Source organism: Rhamphochromis sp. 'chilingali' (genome assembly GCF_963969265.1).
Source record: "Rhamphochromis sp. 'chilingali' genome assembly, chromosome: 10".
NCBI classification, from domain to species: Eukaryota; Metazoa; Chordata; class Actinopteri; order Cichliformes; family Cichlidae; genus Rhamphochromis; species Rhamphochromis sp. 'chilingali'.
In genome coordinates, this window is record NC_137937.1 from 31,781,131 (window position 1) to 31,801,202 (window position 20,072).

The window sequence follows — 20,072 nt, forward strand, 5'->3', positions numbered from 1 at the left end:
GTAAAATATATTGGATATCGTATATTGTTTTGAGTTTTTTTCCATTTTTGATCTTTGATTTCATCATTGTTATCACTATTAGTGATATTAAGTCTCTTTCTCAGTATTTCCAACACTCCCGTTCTTTGTTCTATGATTTCCAGTTCTTAGGTTTTGTTCCTGCGTCCCTTTTGCTCAGTGTCAAGTCTGTGTCTCTGTCTGTCGTGTACTTCCTGTTTTATTTTGATATCCTGTGTGCAGTGTGTCTGGTTTTGCTTCCTCTTGTCTCGTTAGCCCTGATTTCTCCCAGCTGTGTTTCCCTCCTGTCTCCCATTCCCTGATTACTCCAGTGTGTTTACAGCCCCTGGTCCAGTGTGTATTTGTACCCTCACCATGCTGTGTGTTTTCCCTCTGTGTTCCTGGGGAAATTCAAGTTCCCAGTCCTAGTCCATTTTTCTTAGTTTCTAGTTTTCTAGTTAGAGGTTTTGGTTTGTTTTTGTGAAGTTTACTTTTATGGAAAGTCTCCCAGCATTAAACGCTGCCACCTTCCGTTTCCAAGTCCTACATGTGGGTCCTTCATCCTGCCTGCTGCACAGCACATCATGACAGAAACTGCTCCCCCCCAATGATGCAAAAAACCTTGAACCAATCAGATTACCAGAACTAAATGTTGGTGAAATGGCCATAAACCAGGACTTGATTAGTGATTAAGTGGAGGCAATATTTAAGATCTCACAGATTAATGTGTTAGATTTACTGTTCAGAATGCAGGAGGTGAGCATCTGTTTATGAGGGCGGACAGTGACATTCAAGAATCAGACATGAGTGGGAGTTCTTGCAAAGCTTTGAATTCAGACATAAAAGTGAAAAGTTGATGTATGAAAAGTGAAGAAGTTGTTTGATCTTGTGATTTATTTGCCCTTTCAGTAAATTGTTTTGGGAAATTAAAATTAATTCCTCAATTCAATGTTTTGTTTCTCATGTCAGATGTGCAGGGATTTGATTGTACTCCTACAGCCCATTGAAACAATGCTTTATTGCTCCTGAAAAATGATTTAGTTAAATCAGTTCTCTGTTATATAACTGCAGTTTGATGTTAATGTGATCACCTCACTGAATATGGATCAGAAAATCTGGCTGTTAAAAGATATAAGAGCATCTGCAATCTCCAAGTAGCGCTCCCATTTAGCTATAAATATGTGAAAAATGAAGGGGGCTTGATTTTGTTTTGAAGCTGCTTTGCTGCATCTTGCACGGGAAATCTTGAATCTGCAGGGCACAGTGAAGTCTGAAGACTACAAAGGCATCCTGGAGCAAAACATAGTGCCCTCAAAAAAACACTGGACTATTGTTAAATGGTCGTCCATGAACCTAAATGTTAATCCTTGAAAATTGAACATCTATGGGAAGATCTGAAAAAATGCCCCCTTCAAATCATCTTGGGTAGTTTGCTGAGGAAAAAGTGGGCCACATTACCTGCTGACAAATACATACTCTTATAGTAAAGTAACATTTATTTATTTTTCTATTCAATAAAATATTCAACTGAATCAATAGTCAGCTTTGTGTTAAAAATTGAATAAACAAAAAGGGATGCAATTAAACTTAATAGTTTTAAGTTAAGTACCAGAGATAGCCTTGTTTTTATATATATATATATATATAGTTTACTGTGGAAGGGTAGCAACAAATTTGTCCACATCTGTTTTTGTATTTGTCTTTAAGTTATATAAATGGCTTACTTTATGAAACAGGAGCACAGTGGATGATTGTTGTACACCCAGCCCCCACCCACCAACTCTCCAGGAATCACAATTTCTAAATCCAAGTTAAATCCCTGCTTTTATGGACCCACAAATGTCTGTTAGGTAACCATAGTGTGCACTTGAAAAAGTTTTTGTGTATGTGGGTGTTTTCCGATGCTACCCACTGCTGTTAAACCAGCAATAGACTGCTCCCAGAATTAAGTGCCAAAGCTGGTGGCTGCCACTAACACCTTAAAACTCTGTTTTATAAAGGCAAAATGGGCTTCACACCGGATGACTCCCATTAAAAAGAACTCCTACAAACTGGAGCCCTATGTTTGAATGTTTATCAGAGGAAGCGTATAAGGAGCTTGTCAGTGCTGTCCTCTCAGATGCCCTTAACTGGAAACCTCTTTGACAAATAGTTTTAATGGATGAATGCTTATCTCTATTCTGGTGAGATGAGTTATGTGATTTCACTGTTCACCTCTGCTGAATGGTTTCACTGGTTTTTGCTAAATAAATATAGAAGACTGCAAATGGATCCTGCACCATCTCGGGGCAAATAATTCATGGCTCATGACCATTAGAACTGAATGCTACGCCAGTAGGCTGATTTTTATCATCATGATGAACCTAAAAAATGTTGAAGTACCTTGCAAGGTCATCGTGTGACATTAATTGAAGTTAATGACACGAGGCTTTTGTGTAAAATTTGACCTCAGTTGATGGGTTATTTGGAGCATGTAATTGTGTTGGATTAACATGATACCAATCTCTTGCCTTTAATCTCCCAGTAATGTAAACCCAAAATTGATCCACTTGCCTAAATGGACATGTTTTTTTCCCCCCCTTTAAATCTGCACCATATCAGATGTATTACCTCAGTGAGGCACTTCATCAGAACAACTCACAGTCAAAGTGACATTTTGGGCTGCATTGCATTTTTTTTGCCTGCTCTGAAAAGCCCCTTTTCCTTCTTAGTGTTTCAGAGGGACTGACAGGGCAACCCTTCTCCAGCAAGGCTAGCAGCCAGGCAGTCTACGCTGTGATACATAAAGCATCAGATTGCACATGAGCACCAATCCAAACAACTTGTCATGGAAAGATATTTACTCCTCACTTCAGACATTATTCACACACAACTATGCCCTTGGTGGATAGAGAACCATCTTGGGCTGAAAGAAGAGTAATCTCGTTCACCTCATCTGTCCCGGAGAAAAGGATGAACAGACAAAGGCAGAGGTGTGGTAAAAATATAGCGTTAGAGCTTCATATCATGAAATTGCATATGGATTACATGGAAAGTATCCTTTTATTAAAGCATATACTGCCAACACAGTGGATGTTTCCCCTTTTGAGTGTCATTTGATGCCATGTTGTGTTGAACATGGACACCTAAGACTAACCCTAACCATTATTTAGTGTTACATATAACAAAAATACATTTTCAATACAAAGTTGAAAATCCAAAATGTGCTGGCAGAGAAGCAAAGATGGAAAAGTTAAAGGAGACACAAGCAGGGGGAGGAGATAAAATTCAGGGAAAGGAAAAAATGGCTTTTGAAAAGCGTATGTACTTTAAAACATTCTTTTTCTGTAATGTTTTCAACTTCACACTGTAGATGTTTCTTGTGGATTTGTTGTTCACTTTCCCCTGTACTCTTCAGGTTTCTGCTCATTCATGTTTCTTGAGTTTTTAAAAAAAACAAAACAGCTCTTGGACATTAAAAACAAACAAATCAAAAAACTAATGTGATGGATTATTGTCACAGTAAAGAGAAAGATGTATGATTATAACATTTAGATTTTAGATGATAACATTTTGTTTGTTACTCTTCATTCAAACATGTTTTGCAATAAAACATACTTGAGTTCTTAGAGCAATTACATTTGTATTTTTTAGTCTGTGGATTCAGAACAGGGGTTGTAAACTTTTCTGTATGTAGGATTTGAGCACTCTCTCCCACACTCACTGAAATCTATTTGAATACATACGGGTTAAATTTGACCAGGAAATGCCAAAAACACAAATTACTGAGCATTTTGGCAACTTTGAGGTAATTGTTTTGCTTTTTATGCCCTCGTCGATATTGTTGCAAGATTAAACTGTTTTCAGTAAAAATCTCATTACTCTGTCAAATGGTGTGGGGATGAACAAAAAGTATTTGACCAGCATAATATAATCTGCAGTATGATCATTGCTTTAACCATGTAACAGATAGCTTTAAGATGGCCTTAAGATGTTATGCATACAGTTATTATGTTGACCTTGTATTCCAGGTGCAGTTATAACTATTTTATACATATTGCATATCTGTGCTTATTTGAGTTGATGTTCAGGTTCTTTAAAGGTCTTAAGCTTCACTGACGTGACTGTTCAGGTGATACATGCTGAGGGAAAACTAGAACATAGAAGGAATTGCAATACATGCTTACAAAACACTTATATCAGGTCATTTTATATTAAGGTTTTAGTAGAGGTTCTTGGTTAAAACATTTATTTAGTAGAAGACATACACATAGTCTCAGTGAGCTTCTGGTCTAGTGAAAGGTCAGAAGTGCAACAGGTGAATTGGGAAAGAGCATTTGAGGACGAGACACAGACAGTAGGAGGTGAAGAGGTGACACAAAGAGCATGTGAGGTCAACACATACACACACATTAGTTAGACTTATTTAGAGGAGAGATTAGTTATGTCTCGACAAGAAAGAGGAACAATTCACTTTGAGACAAGAACGGAAAGTACCAGCCATAAAAATAGAAGATGATTTTCTGGGTGAAAAGTCATGGTGATGTTGATCTGATCTATGTATAAAATGTATCGGTGACGCATGAAGGGGCGTCAGTAAACAAACCCTGATGCTATAAAATATCTGTTCATGCTTTGATTAAGTCGAGGACTACTGGCTGTCTGCGTACAGAGTGTCTTCCCACACGTGTGTTCATTAAAATCATTGTTGGACCAAGAGCTTCTGGACCAAGAGTGGTTTGTACTCTCCCTCCTCAATTGTGAACCTTAACAATGGCCAGGAACAAACAAATTAAATAAAATGCCTGCTTTCTACTGGACATGTAAATTAACAACCACTGCTATTGATAATGTTTCAGAGCTTGTTTTATTTGGGACTTGTTTGAAAAACAAGAAGAAAGAAAAGAGAAAATGTTGGAGTCACAGAATGGTTGGACACAGAAACATGTAGTCTAATAGATGCTGAGAACCCCCACCATCATTTTATGTTATTGGGTTACTTATTGTTAGTGTTTATTTACATTGTCATAAAGTTATTATTGATATATATCCTGTTCACTGGCAATTCAGCTATAATGTTTTAGTAGGTCAAGGGCCGCGTGGGGACCTAGGACTTTTAAAAAATGGCAAACATAATTTGATGACAGCATGTTTGTGTTTATTTGGTCGCTGTGGTCTCAGATTTATTGGGGAAAGACTTCATATTGATCAACAATATTGATTTCAAGTTGAAAGGTCTGACATATCAGTACAACTAGCTAGTGGATTTGACTCCACTGATAATGCAGAAAACATCCAGGTTTATGTTAAACCCTGGTTTAAGACTTAACCACCAACTGAGTATTAGACCGTTTGCTTTCAGACTCACAACAGGGATTCTGGTGATGACTGTCCATCTTACTGCTGTAAATCATATCTGTCACTCAACAATCATCCTCTATGCAGAGCCTCATTACTCTAACTATACAAGAGCTGCTTTTTAAATGCAACATTAGTGTTATGTGTGGTGCACAAGTCCTGATCGATGCTGTTGCTTTTGGCTTCACACAGACAATAAACATGAAAGACAATGTCCATAATCATGCACTTAAGCATATATTGTAGTACTGTAATACACAAATGTTAAATATACTGTATGACATTAGCATAAGAAGCAAAAAAAAAAATGATATGAATGTAGATTACTGAGGAGAAGCCACCAATCCTACTTTAATTTGGACTTTACTACAGGAACCACTTTAAAAGGCTCTTAAAGGCAAAGTCTGACACAGGATGCCGTCACCTAATGTGTATGTAATGGGGCGCACTAAAGGGGCCATAAACACTGCCTGGCATGTGGAAAAACAGTTTAATGGTTTAGAGGATCTTATTGTTTGTGGAATTTATAGGAAGAGACAGCAATTGTGAGCCAAGAGGATGCCTGGCTTCCAGATAGACTTATCTGGCTTTGAGTCAAATGTCTGCAGTGCATTCTTGGAACTTTGATCTCTTGCTGGAGTGTTCATATCACTCCAGCATTTAGGGATGGGAATTGATATGAATTTAGCAGTTCCAATTCCATTACCAATATCACTTATCGATTTGATTTTTTTTAAATTAATCTCTTATTAACGGTCATTGGGTTCTCTTTAACAGTCACCACCACCACTTTTCTGTGATCAGTGTCGGAGTCTTAGTATTTAGGGCCCAACACAAAGCCAACAACACAAAGCAAAGTTGAAAACTAGCACAGAGAGACTTTCAAGTGATCGCCACATCTCTGCATCTTGTTGATGCTAATCTGCCAAAAAGTATTTATGCTAAGCAGGAGCAGAAAAGCCCTACTTCTATAAAGTCCTCACCAGCATAGAAGGAAAAGTGCAAACTTTTCTGATAATGCAGGGACATTTAATGATCATATAAAGTTTCTGCTTATTTTTATTTGTTCTCTAAATAGCATCAAAAACATTACCTAATGTAGCTTAAATCACTAGAGATTGCTAGCTAACTTTAACGTTCTGACGCACTAGTTTGCTGGTATATCGTGAATGGCAAGCCAAGGTGTTATGCCTTTTGGTCAAAAGTCAGTAGTTAGTGCATAGTCTGATTAAGTTACATAAGCAAAGTGATAAATAAGTTCAAAGTTAAGAAATATTATAAGTGATTCATGCTAAAAACAGTTAAAATGTATGGGTTCGTAATTTGCTCGGAGTGAGACAACGTTATCACAAGCGATCTTTGTATTGTATGTGCGGAAATGGGAGCGAGGGAGCGCTCTGATCATTAACCTATCTTTGAAGTATTTTCTCCGTTAATGCCGTGAAAAGTGTTTCGGCAGTATTAAAAGAGTGAACGAGTTCATGTACACGCTAAGAGTGCCCTACACGCTTGTACCTTGGGAAACGTTCGTCTTTGTGAGTATTAATATGTTCAGAGATGACTTTTATATGTCTTTACCTGGAGTGAACTGCGATGCTAATGTAACGCACGTGTTAAGCTAGGCTAATCAGTAAGTTTGTCATTAAGATGTGTATTAGCTAGCAATTTATTTTCATTTTCTGTATGTTTCAGTTACAAATAAGAAATAGCAAGGAGAAGCCTTGAGAGAGATAAGGCTTTAAAGGATCTTCATTAAAAGCAAGAAAGGCAAGCCTTGTGTGGAAGATCTCCTCTATTTTGTTCGCTAGCTGTCTAGCTTCACATGGTCACGTGTCGTGAGGGCAGCATACAAGGAGCTGATGTGCATTATTATTTTAGTTTGTTAAAAATTTCTATTCCTATTCTGATCGAACTGGGCTTTAGTGTTTGTTTACAGCACAGCTCCAGATGCAGGTGACAGCAAGTCAAATAGATGTTACCAGTCTTCGTCCCACAGCAGCCTGTATTCAGTTTGAATAATGCTATAAACTGATATGGATCAGTTTGGCTTCCATTCACTGTAACAAAATTAAATTCACCAAAAATTATAAAGCTGTAGTTTTTGTTTTACCCACATTCACTGATGATGATTTCACATAAGCAGTGTGTTGTCCTGTTGTCGACAGTGAATACCCCACTTGCTCTTATAATAAGTATTATTTTATTATATATTTGTCATTTTCCAATCATCTCTGGAACAGGTGACTACAAGAAGGAAAGAGTTGCATTTCCCTCTTCAAACTTTTGTGACTTAAATACATATACTAAATCCAATTTTAAAAAAAATTGTGGAATGTCATATTTACATATGTTCTAAATATGAGGACACTATACATTAAACGTCTCTGAATTTGCAGGTGTATATCTGAAAATCGTGGTTGGAATCGCTGCTTTGCATTTAATTGTGTGTGGCTTCCTGTCTGTGTATTTTCCACGTCTGCCCTCAGCTATGCAGCAAGCTTGGGGAAACTCCCATATCAACAGATCTGTTATTCCCCCCAGTGTTTGCTACTTGCAGCAGACAGTATGAGTAGACGTGACTCATCCTGGGATGAAGCCTCCTCGCTCATTCCATCTCCCATTTTCCTTCTTTCTTTCTTGCACACTCCCTCTGTGCACCAGTTTTCTGTTTGTGTTCCTGCTTTCCCTAGCCTTGACTGGCTGACTCGAGAGTCACAGTGGCACCGTTGCCCCCAGGCCAAAACAAGGCTTGATGAGCAAAGACACACTTTTCTCCCTCTTCCCCCTCCCACATGGGGACCACCTGTGATATGTGTGGTCATATCTCTGTCTACCAATCACTGGAGATGTTGACTGGGTTTCTGTACAGTGGGACTTTTGTATACGGTTCAAACACCTTTATAACCTTCATCATTTTTTTTTCTGGTAAAACATGCCTGAGACTTCCTCTTATCTGAATAACACTTGGCGCCTCAGACACTCTCGCAACAACCCTGATGTTGAAAGCAATGCAGGAGCTGTTTTGTGTGCAAATATTGTAATTCACATCTTTGTTATGCATATTCTTCAGCCTGTTTTATCTATCTTACTTTGTGTTTTTCTGCGTTTCCCAGAATTCTGTCAGACAAGCTAAATGTGAATAGTTGTGGAGCTGAGACTTGATGCTTAGATGCAAATCAGATTTAAACCACAAAAAATGGCTTGATATTTCTTTCATTTTTCCCTTGGAAACATGACCTTTTTTGAATAGGCTTCCTAAAGACTTGAGATGTAAATTCAACACATTTCTAGAATATTGCAGAGAAAAAGTAAGAAAATACTTAAATTATGCTTCGAATCTTGATGAATTAAATATTCAGGCTGAAAATAGTTTCTGATATAAACAGTGTAATTTGTTGAGAAGAAAATGATGGAAAAACAACCAATGAAAACCATGATTATCAACTCTTTGAGGACTGGTCAGCATTTTTTAGCACCATGTCAGTTTGACCTGGCATACCTATTTTAAATATTTAATAGAATTATAGATTAAAAACTAGTTTTCTATCAAGACTGAGAGTTACAACCCTTCTATCAGTTCTGTGAGGCTTTTCTTCTATACTGGATGCTTTGAGATAAATGTGTTGAAGATGACAGTACAAAATGACAATACATGTAGCATGTATACACATATACATAGCTAAATCCATAACACAAAGTACACAAAAAGTGAATGGGTCTAAGTACTTGCTGAAACCTTTGCAATTATGACCACCGACAGTAAAGCAACATTGCTGTTTTGGCAGATCTTTCCCCAACTTCTGTAATTCATATCACTGTAATGTAGTGGAGGAGGACATGCAGAGTTTGTGTCACAGAGGAGGCTGTAAGGATGGAGGTAGAGGCAGATGATCCAATGTGGTGACATTAAAGGGACAAGGTGAAAGAGGAAGTAATGCTATCAGTAATTTCAGTAGTTCTGCTGTAATCCACTTGGTTTACCACTTAAGTATGGATTCTTAAAGTTCCATTACAACGAAGCCTGCTTATAATGAAAGAATTTGGGAGATGCTTGCAGTTCTGTGTTTGTTATCGATTATTATCAAGTGAAGTCTTGGTGTTTCTGTCAGTGGTTTTGGACAGAGAGAGACACTTGCAGTATATCTTGTTTTTGTGTTTTTAGAAGGTGGAAGAAGGAATACATAAAGGGGAACCCAAAGCAAGAAGAAAATTAATACAGACTGTAATGGAAAAGAAAAAGTAGTAGGCATGTATTTCAACTCACTGATAGAGTCAGGTTTTGGCACAAAAAGAACATGTCAAGGGAGCTTGTAATGTGAAAATCACCCAATTGATGTAATATACATCAAATACTTTTCTTTATTTTCAAACCCTAATTAAATACATTAGGTCAAGGAGGTCTGAAAGACGTCACACTGAACGATGGGGAGACCTTAACAGGAAGCCATTACATGTCAATGAACTATGTAATATCAGGATTGGTAATTGGCCTTTGAGGATAAAGGATTGACAGTTTAATTATTTAATGGTTGGTCAATGGGTCCTCTAGCATGTTCGTATTGCATAGAGACAATTCAGTCTATTACGCTGTGACACCAGCAGTGAGATTGTTATCTCGCTGAAGCTGTTGGTCACATAAAGCATTTGCTGTCTCTTTGTGCTGTAAAGAGCCTTGTGCAGCATGGTGCTCTTCACCACTAATTCTCTCCATTAAGAGCCTCCAGCACATTGCTGCTCTTTGTACACAAATCCCCTTTAATTATGGGATTTATACACCAGCAGAGTACGAACATGAATAAATAACTATAGGGGAGCACAGGCAAACACAGCCAGTTAATGCTTCCTTGGAGCGTGAGATTCTGCAAGGTCACCATAGATAAGGTGCACATTTTATGACATGCCATCTCAAGTAGAGCAAAATATTTCCTCCCAAGGGGTAGTCCAGTGTATAGAGTATCCTTAGCTTGGAAAAGAGATACTGCTGCAAAACTTTGAGATTTAAAAAAAAATATATATATATATTAGAGATCCAAGTATTCAAGGTTGAGGATCTTTTTAGAGTGGTTATTGTGATATATTACAGCCTAAAGTAGCATGAACTGAATACAATGAATTTATCACATTGTTTCTTCTTATAACAGCAATTTGAGGTAATCAGACGATGAAGGACACTGGCTGTACAGTGCTGTCTGTAAGCCACATAACTTCCATGTGGATTGTGCCACTGGGGAGGACTGTTTAAGATTCAAGCAGTGTGTTAGACAGAGAATAGGAAAAGTCTTTTTGTGTCCGTGAATACCCAGGCAATCAAGCCATCAATTATTCAAGCTGCATGCAAAGAGAAACCATCGCAAGCTGTCCATTGTCGCTTCGTCCCAAGACTCCTAATGTTGTTCACACAGCAGTGGAACAATGGAAATTCAACAGAGCTATTAGAAACTAGACTGCTGTAAAAATATAGATAAGATGGTCCAAACATGCTAATGAGCTAATCACTAATAACTTGGTTTAATCACAGCATGTAAATAAATAGACCCTAAACAGACATAAGGGAAATTAATAATATATTGACCTAAAGAAGATTTTTAGAGGGGTGGCTGTACTTTGGTGGAGTTAAATCCCCCAACTATCAGAAAAACACCTCAAATGGTGTTTGAGTTTCACACTCACTCAAAAAGAGTAGAACATTTTTCATAAAGGAAAGACTGAAAGAAACATTTCATTTGTTTTTTCTGCACTGTTAGGCTTGCTTTTAGTAACCGTAGCTAAAATATATATGAAAGCTGACATTTACTTGCATCCATTATTTTACATTAACAAGACAGAGGAAAGCAGAGCTGTTGTAACATCTTGTTCTTATTCAAGAGGAAAGTGACAAGCGTGGCTATGATATGGGCAAACCAAGTTTGACTTGTGTCAGAATGACGGAGAAAGAGAAGCATACCGCATCATCTGTTATGACATTATAATAACATGATGGATGCAGTTTTGTGGTAAGATCTTGTTGAATGTTGAATGTGACTGCTCATAGAACCAGTCTGACTTTTGAACAAATAAAAATGATGTAAACACAAAGAAGAATTTGATTATAAAACACAATGTACATCTTAAACTACCTTAAAATTGTGTATTATAACCAGAAGAGAAGCATCTATCCTTATTTAACTCAAACAGGTACATAAAATAACAAATAACACAAAGACTTCATTCATAATCAGTGATAATAATAATAATTATTAGCTAAAATATTGTTTTTTAATAGTTTTTCTAAACAGCTTAAGCCAAATTGCCTATAATTTTCCATTAGAAAATCTCACCTCTTTTTGTAATTAAAACTGACTTCTGTCTGCACTGGGTGTCATTATGGAAGAAATATAGTATCATCAGAATTCAAGTATTTTTAGACATTGAATTTATGACACTGAATTTTTATCCTCCAAATTTCCCTGCCAAAAATTCACCTGCCAAAAATTCACCTGCCAAAAATTCACCTGCAAAAAATTCACCTGCAAAAATTCACCTGCAAAAAATTCACCTGCAAAAGTGATGAACTTTAATGACCCAAGCCAGAGCAATCAGCACCAGATCGAGTCGAGTGGCTCTCGGCCAATTAAATTACGCTGTTTGATCACATGACACCGTTAGCCAGCAGTTTGTCTCCTAAAAGAGAGCTGTTTAGAGGTGAGTGATTAAGTTTTTCTCCTAAATAGAGATCATTACAGAACGCCTAGTCCTACTTAAAATCCCATTTATTTTTATTTTATCATCTACTCGAACTAAGGAAAACGTTTGACTAACTCAAAGACAATTTCCACGCCTCCCCTGCCTGACGCAGAGGCAGTTTTGAATTTAGGAGCAGCAAGATGGAAGCGGCAAACCCTGGCGATTCTCCGGTAAGTATATTGTTTTTTATCTTCAAGTTTGTCTTTTGAAACCTTAATTTTATTTAAATCCGTTGCTCACGTATAAAGTACACAGACGGGGTCTTTGCTCAACTCGTCTGAGGCGTGTCTCACTAAGCGCTACATGCTAGCATCCTGCTAACCGAGCTACCCTTTACATGCTGTGCTTTAGAAAATAGGATACTCGTTAAAAAATACTCCGCAGATATTGATAGATAGACGAACACTGCAAATATAATGTTGTAAACGAAAACGGCCTTTGGTGAAGTGGTAAAATACACCATGAATAAAGCCATAGATTGAATGGCTGCCATGGTTGCAGAACGGCCTGATTTAATGACAAGAATGGGGAAGAGTGAGGCGAAGTGAACCAAAGCCACAAAACACGGTCAGACAAGGCGGCAAAAGGGCAGTGATCTGTCCGTCAGTATGAAGTTGGTGTGTGCTTTGGTGAACAAAAACTCGAGACCGGTAGCAGGAAGGTGGGAGACTCGTGTTTCACTGGAATAGTGGTGAATTAAAACATCCTTTGTTGGGGACATTTAGGTGTAAATGCATCCATAAAGGTGAGACAGAGGCAGACCAGACAGTGAAGAAAACAAGGCAAACATTAGAAATATTAAAACGGAAATATAGGATTAATATAACATACAATTGGGGAAAATGTAAGGAACACAATGTAAATGATATTGTAAAGTCATTAAAACAGCATACTCTGATTAAAAGAAACAGATAATTGGGTAGGAGGATGATGATGATAATAATAATAATAATAAAATAAAAAAAATGTACAAGATGGGTATGTATACTTGTAGCCAGAACTTAACAACTATAAAGTTGTAGCATGTCAGTACCTTACCCCATCCATTATATCCACACTTTCAGAAAAGGATATGGTCAATATCTTTACAAATACTATCTAAACTTAAACTGGATATCCCCTCTGCTTCTTCTGCTTCTCGTATACACCCTCAGGGTTTGTGATCAGCCAGCGGCTGATATGATCATTAATCCTGTAAAATAATATTCTTTCGGTTTATGAATCTGTTTGCATGGATTTCTTAATCTGTTTCCACTGTTAGCAGAAGTTGTGCATGCAGTTTTGGTGTGCTGCTCTCCAAGACTACAAGCTGCGTTAAAGTTGGAAGTAACTGGCCGATGTTCCACTGTTGAAGATAGCTGTGCCCATTTGTTGCACATTGTGGGTATGGAGAAGTTGAGGCCCTTGCAGGCTACCCACAATTTCCCCAAACTGAGCGATTATACATCTTCCTTCCATATTTGTATCTTGTGTCACTAAAAATAATTTTATTTAATTTTATACATTGATTAATGACCTGCAGAATCTCCTTATCATATTAAGTGATTCATAATTGTCACTTTATGCTTTCTCCATCTTGAAAGTGATGACATCCTTGCATTACATCCTTTAGGTTCATTTTCTGCAGGCAGGTTTCTGACAGAGAACAGGCAGATTTACACTATAACATGCAGCGTTCTATAGATGGACACATAAAGAAATGAAAAATTACATGTATGTGCTAACTTTCTAAACACTGTTACATTAATGATTAAGTAGATAAAACATTTATGTCAGCCTTGGCTCATAGTTCATTTAAAGACAAGAACTTTGTGTGTGTTTCAGGTCCTGCACTCTCAAAGACTGAATGAACCAGCATTGCAGCCATGGGTCACTGTGAGCATCACAGGGAAGGTTGAAGCCGCCCACTGCAGCTGTAAGGCCGGAGTCACGGAGACCTGCACCCACGTCACTGCTCTTCTGTTTAATGTAGAAGCAACAGTGATCTGTGGCACAAGGACTGTTACAGATGAACCTGCATACTGGGTTTTGCTGGGTAATATGACCAAGATACAGCCAGAGGTTGGCCATAAGATAGACTTCTCCTCTTCAGCTGCCCAAAAAAAGGCTCTTGATCAGAACAAACAGACCATCTGTAGTGACAGGTAAAAGGAGCCGTCCTCAAAAAAAGAAAAATCCCACCTGCTACTGTGGAGGAGTTGTCACTGCTATAATGCCATCATGTTTTATCTAGGGGTCTAGATTTATGCCTATAGTGCACTGCCGTGTAAATAATTTGCATTTACTGAATGAGTATCACTGTTCAAAAATTGAATAAAGAAACAAACTAATTTTTGCCTTTTTTTTTTTTTTTTTTATTAAAACCACTTTATAGAACATCACATCAGTTACAATGTAGAATCCATGTCACTGGAGAATTTTGATTCAATAAACAGTAAAAAGGTGAGCTGTGAAGACCAAGGACAAGTGCAGCTCACAGGTTTTCTATCCAAGGAATCCCAGAAGATTGCATGGTGTCATTGCCCAGCAGTTGTTCGCAGGATATATGGACTCAACCTCAACAATCCCTCACACTGAGCAGCATGAAGTGACAGTGCAGAGGAAAAACTCCCCTTTAACAAGAAGAAACCTCCAGCAGAACCCGGTTCAGTACCAGCAGCCATCTGGGTTTGGAGGAGAGAGAGACACACAGAACTACCAAAAGTATTTATTTTTTTTTTTATGTGATTGACTGTTGTTGTAATTCAAGCCCTGAGTGTAGAGCAGGTAAGATATAAAGTTGCATCCTAAATTCCATGCTCATGCAGAGTGTTTAGTTTGACTTTTTCACCTGGTCATTTCTTGATGAACAGATGGTCTTTTAGGGTTGACCAAGCTGGTACCTTGACTCTGTTCTCTGCAAGATGTTGCAAAAAACAAAATCATATGGAGACAATATTGGACACAAAATATATAACAATTTAGTTAAATGTAGCATTAACTCATAGGTCTTGCTAAAGTAAACCTTGTATTCTGATTCATCACAGCAGCAGTTCAGTTGGATGATGTCAGTAACTGCAGCAAGTGTCTTGCTGACTGAATAATTACATCTTGCATAATCTGAAACAAACACATAAAGACAGAAACAATTTATAAATTAACGTTCGATAAAATCTAAGAATTAATCATTTATTAGATACCAATATGAATATGTCTACCATAAAACTTGTGTGGAGCGAAGTTACATTCAATCAAGATGGTCTGGCATGCTACAACTTTGTAGTTAAGTTCTGGCTACAAGTATACATACCCATCTTGTACATGTTCTTTAACATTATTATTATTATTATTATTATTATTATTATCATCATCATCATCCTACCCAATTATCTGTTTCTTTTAATCAGAGTATGCTGTTTTAATGACTTTACAATATCATTTACATTGTGTTCCTTACATTTTCCCCAATTGTATGTTATATTAATCCTATATTTCCGTTTTAATATTTCTAATGTTTGCCTTGTTTTCTTCACTGTCTGGTCTGCCTCTGTCTCACCTTTATGGATGCATTTACACCTAAATGTCCCCAACAAAGGATGTTTTAATTCACCACTATTCCAGTGAAACACGAGTCTCCCACCTTCCTGCTACCGGTCTCGAGTTTTTGTTCACCAAAGCACACACCAACTTCATACTGACGGACAGATCACTGCCCTTTTGCCGCCTTGTCTGACCGTGTTTTGTGGCTTTGGTTCACTTCGCCTCACTCTTCCCCATTCTTGTCATTAAATCAGGCCGTTCTGCAACCATGGCAGCCATTCAATCTATGGCTTTATTCATGGTGTATTTTACCACTTCACCAAAGGCCGTTTTCGTTTACAACATTATATTTGCAGTGTTCGTCTATCTATCAATATCTGCGGAGTATTTTTTAACGAGTATCCTATTTTCTAAAGCACAGCATGTAAAGGGTAGCTCGGTTAGCAGGATGCTAGCATGTAGCGCTTAGTGAGACACGCCTCAGACGAGTTGAGCAAAGACCCCGTCTGTGTACTTTATACGTGAGCAACGGATTTAAATAAAATTAAGGTTTCAAAAGACAAACTTGAAGATAAAAAACAATATACTTACCGGAGAATCGCCAGGGTTTGCCGCTTCCATCTTGCTGCTCCTAAATTCAAAACTGCCTCTGCGTCAGGCAGGGGAGGCGTGGAAATTGTCTTTGAGTTAGTCAAACGTTTTCCTTAGTTCGAGTAGATGATAAAATAAAAATAAATGGGATTTTAAGTAGGACTAGGCGTTCTGTAATGATCTCTATTTAGGAGAAAAACTTAATCACTCACCTCTAAACAGCTCTCTTTTAGGAGACAAACTGCTGGCTAACGGTGTCATGTGATCAAACAGCGTAATTTAATTGGCCGAGAGCCACTCGACTCGATCTGGTGCTGATTGCTCTGGCTTGGGTCATTAAAGTTCATCACTTTTGCAGGTGAATTTTTTGCAGGTGAATTTTTGCAGGTGAATTTTTGGCAGGTGAATTTTTGGCAGGTGAATTTTTGGCAGGTGAATTTTTGGCAGGGAAATTTGGAGGATAAAAATTCAGTGTCATAAATTCAATGTCTAAAAATACTTGAATTCTGATGATACTATATTTCTTCCATAGGTCATCACTTACAGATAATTACTAGGTTGTATTCAGCTAATGCTGAAGAATATTTTCATGAGTCTCTGTGAATTCCTTGTCTCGGGCTGACAAATCAGGTGCTCCTGGTCCTTTCTTTCTTTCTTTCTTTCTTTCCTTCCTTCCTTCCTTCCTTCCTCTCTTAGTCTTGTCATATTATCGTTGGTGTCAAAACATTTTTTTTAGTGAGTGTCTCAAGCGAAACAATCTACAGTATGTCTATTTAGATAGATATACAAGAGGAAGATAGTAAGGTGATAAGTTCTAGTCTGAAGCAAAGAAAAAGCAACAAAAATTGCAGTTCCTCTGTCACCACTTGGTGCTGGCTCTAAAAAAGTCAGTTTTGGTGAGTGAAATTCTAGTTTACTTTATTAGTCTGTCATTTAACACTAATTAGCCTATATATGAGTCTATGCATTACACTCAAATGGTTACAGAATGCAGTTGGCATGGAAAAATTTAACAAGAACTATTAAGGGCTGTACAAGCTAAAATTCATTCTTTCACTCTCACATGCATTCTCATTTCTCATACAGATCTCACATAGTTGGAATTAAAATTTTTATATTTTAATGACACATTTTAACACACACATTATTATATTATGGTCTCATATACATGTTTTAATGTACTCATATATTTCGCTCTCATGCTCATGGATTCAATATGCATTTAATCTTACAAATAATATACGTATTTAAGAAGAGAATTTATGTATGAAAGTCTGAAAAAAATATGTATGCAAGAAAGAATGTCTACGAGAGAGGATAGTGGAAACGGAAGGAGTATAATTGAAGTGGAAGGCAGGCTGTCTCTTCCACTGTGGTTGGCTGAGAAGAACAAGTGGGCTCACATTCAGGTGTCTAACACCAGGGAAGGGGAAGAAGAAGAAAACAGAGTACTTCTACAAGCTATTCGTGTGTTAAGAAATAGTTTATCATCTCCTCAAACAGTCACATCCTGGTCCTCGTTACTTAAGCGAGACAGGACAGGCTCATCTGCATCAGTATTACCCAAAGCATGATGGAAAGGGAGCTGAGGGAGGCAACACCCGTATGGTTTCAACGGGCCAAGCAGCTGCACAAAGTCTGACTGGACAGCACCGGTCTTTACAATATCAGTCCCAGGAACACTCTTGCAACTGGACCTACCAATCAAGAAAAACAAACCAGACTGCTACTTAACCGTAAGTTCCTTCATCTCAGGCAGAGCCGTCTTCCATTAGGCTTTCTGACCCAGTACTCTTCTCTTCCCTTATTGATGACCCAGATTTGGCTAAACCAGTTTTGGAACATTTATACAGGGAGTGCAGAATTATTAGGCAAGTTGTATTTTTGAGGAATAATTTTATTATTGAACAACAACCATGTTCTCAATGAACCCAAAAAACTCATTAATATCAAAGCTGAATGTTTTTGGAAGTAGTTTTTAGTTTGTTTTCAGTTTTAGCTATTTTAGGGGGATATCTGTGTGTGCAGGTGACTATTACTGTGCATAATTATTAGGCAACTTAACAAAAAACAAATATATACCCATTTCAATTATTTATTTTTACCAGTGAAACCAATATAACATCTCCACATTCACAAATATACATTTCTGACATTCAAAAACAAAACAAAAACAAATCAGCGACCAATATAGCCACCTTTCTTTGCAAGGACACTCAAAAGCCTGCCATCCATGGATTCTGTCAGTGTTTTGATCTGTTCACCATCAACATTGCGTGCAGCAGCAACCACAGCCTCCCAGACACTGTTCAGAGAGGTGTACTGTTTTCCCTCCTTGTAAATCTCACATTTGATGATGGACCACAGGTTCTCAATGGGGTTCAGATCAGGTGAACAAGGTGGCCATGTCATTAGTTTTTCTTCTTTTATACCCTTTCTTGCCAGCCACGCTGTGGAGTACTTGGACGCGTGTGATGGAGCATTGTCCTGCATGGAAATCATGTTTTTCTTGAAGGATGCAGACTTCTTCCTGTACCACTGCTTGAAGAAGGTGTCTTCCAGAAACTGGCAGTAGGACTGGGAGTTGAGCTTGACTCCATCCTCAACCCGAAAAGGCCCCACAAGCTCATCTTTGATGATACCAGCCCAAACCAGTACTCCACCTCCACCTTGCTGGCGTCTGAGTCGGACTGGAGCTCTCTGCCCTTTACCAATCCAGCCACGGGCCCATCCATCTGGCCCACCAAGTTTCACTCTCATTTCATCAGTCCATAAAACCTTAGAAAAACCAGTCTTGAGATATTTCTTGGCCCAGTCTTAACGTTTCAGCTTGTGTGTCTTGTTCAGTGGTGGTCGTCTTTCAGCCTTTCTTACCTTGGCCATGTCTCTGAGTATTGCACACCTTGTGCTTTTGGGCACTCCAGTCATGTTGCAGCTCTGAAATATGGCCAAACTAGTGGCAAGTGGCATCTTGGCAGCTGCACGCTTGACTTTTCTCAGTTCATGGGCAGTTATTTTGCGCCTTGGTTTTTCCACACGCTTCTTGCGACCCTGTTGACTATTTTGAATGAAACGCTTGATTGTTTGATGATCACTCTTCAGAAGCTTTGCAATTTTGAGACTGCTGCATCCCTCTGCAAGATATCTCACTATTTTTGACTTTTCTGAGCCTGTCAAGTCCTTCTTTTGACCCATTTTGCCAAAGGAAAGGACATTGCCTAATAATTATGCACACCTGATATAGGGTGTTGATGTCATTAGACCACACCCCTTCTCATTACAGAGATGCACATCACCTAATATGCTTAATTGGTAGTAGGCTTTCGAGCCTATACAGCTTGGAGTTAGACAACATGCATGAAGAGGATGATGTGGACAAAATACTCATTTGCCTAATAATTCTGCACTCCCTGTAGATAGTGAATAAATGTCATTAATAAATAAGCGCGCGCGCACACACACACTCTCCCTTTAGTGTAAAACTATGCTGTTTTATACACATGAACCAATATGACGCAACATCCTTAATTGTGTGATTCATGTTTCTGAATTTCATCTGGAGATATTAAATGATATGGGTCTCACTTATAATCTAACTTTAAACAATATGTGGCATTTTTATGAATGCATTTGGATTTTTTCTATTCTGATCTGTTTAAGGTACATGTTCTTCAGATCTTTAGACAATAGACAGTAGAGAGAGACTATACAGACAGAAGACATGAGATCAGTTTACAGATGAGATATACAAAATTGAACACACACCAAGGGTGACTGTATTGTCATAGAAGGTGAAAATAAACAACCAGGTGAGAGACATGTGCAGTTTCACATGGAACAATGTGAACAGGTTGTGTAAAAAAAAAAAAAAAAAAAGTAAGACAAAGACCAGAACACAAGTATTG

At 38.0% G+C, this 20,072-nt stretch overlaps 1 protein-coding gene and 2 long non-coding RNA genes across 7 annotated transcripts in view; 2 read left to right on the top strand and 1 right to left on the bottom strand.

Annotated features, from left to right (window-relative positions):
• The first annotated feature begins 6,743 nt into the window (after positions 1-6,743).
• Positions 6,744-20,072, top strand: part of LOC308403507 (uncharacterized protein) — a 37,489-nt gene continuing 24,160 nt past the window's right edge. For 2 of the 3 annotated variants that reach the window (XR_013972920.1, XR_013972921.1), the window contains exon 1: positions 6,744-6,869. Coding sequence is in view for 1 of the 3 variants with exons in the window: in XM_080892988.1 (XP_080749114.1) it covers positions 6,816-6,869 (54 nt within the window). In the remaining 2 variants the exon portion in view is untranslated. The remainder of the gene's footprint in view (positions 6,870-20,072) is intronic. The other variant, XM_080892988.1, reaches the window with a different exon arrangement.
• Positions 11,966-14,387, top strand: LOC308403510. 3 transcript variants are annotated; one of them, XR_013972924.1, is made up of 3 exons: positions 11,966-12,015; positions 12,170-12,227; positions 13,882-14,387. It is a non-coding gene; the product is annotated as an uncharacterized lncRNA (long non-coding RNA). The 3 variants fall into 3 exon arrangements; XR_013972925.1 differs by having other exon boundaries at positions 11,995-12,015; positions 13,319-14,387; XR_013972926.1 differs by having other exon boundaries at positions 11,995-12,015; positions 13,322-14,387.
• Positions 14,410-16,451, bottom strand: LOC308403509. Its single transcript, XR_013972923.1, has 5 exons — positions 16,380-16,451; positions 16,168-16,225; positions 15,062-15,156; positions 14,888-14,953; positions 14,410-14,720 (listed from the first exon to the last, which is right to left on the bottom strand). It is a non-coding gene; the product is annotated as an uncharacterized lncRNA (long non-coding RNA).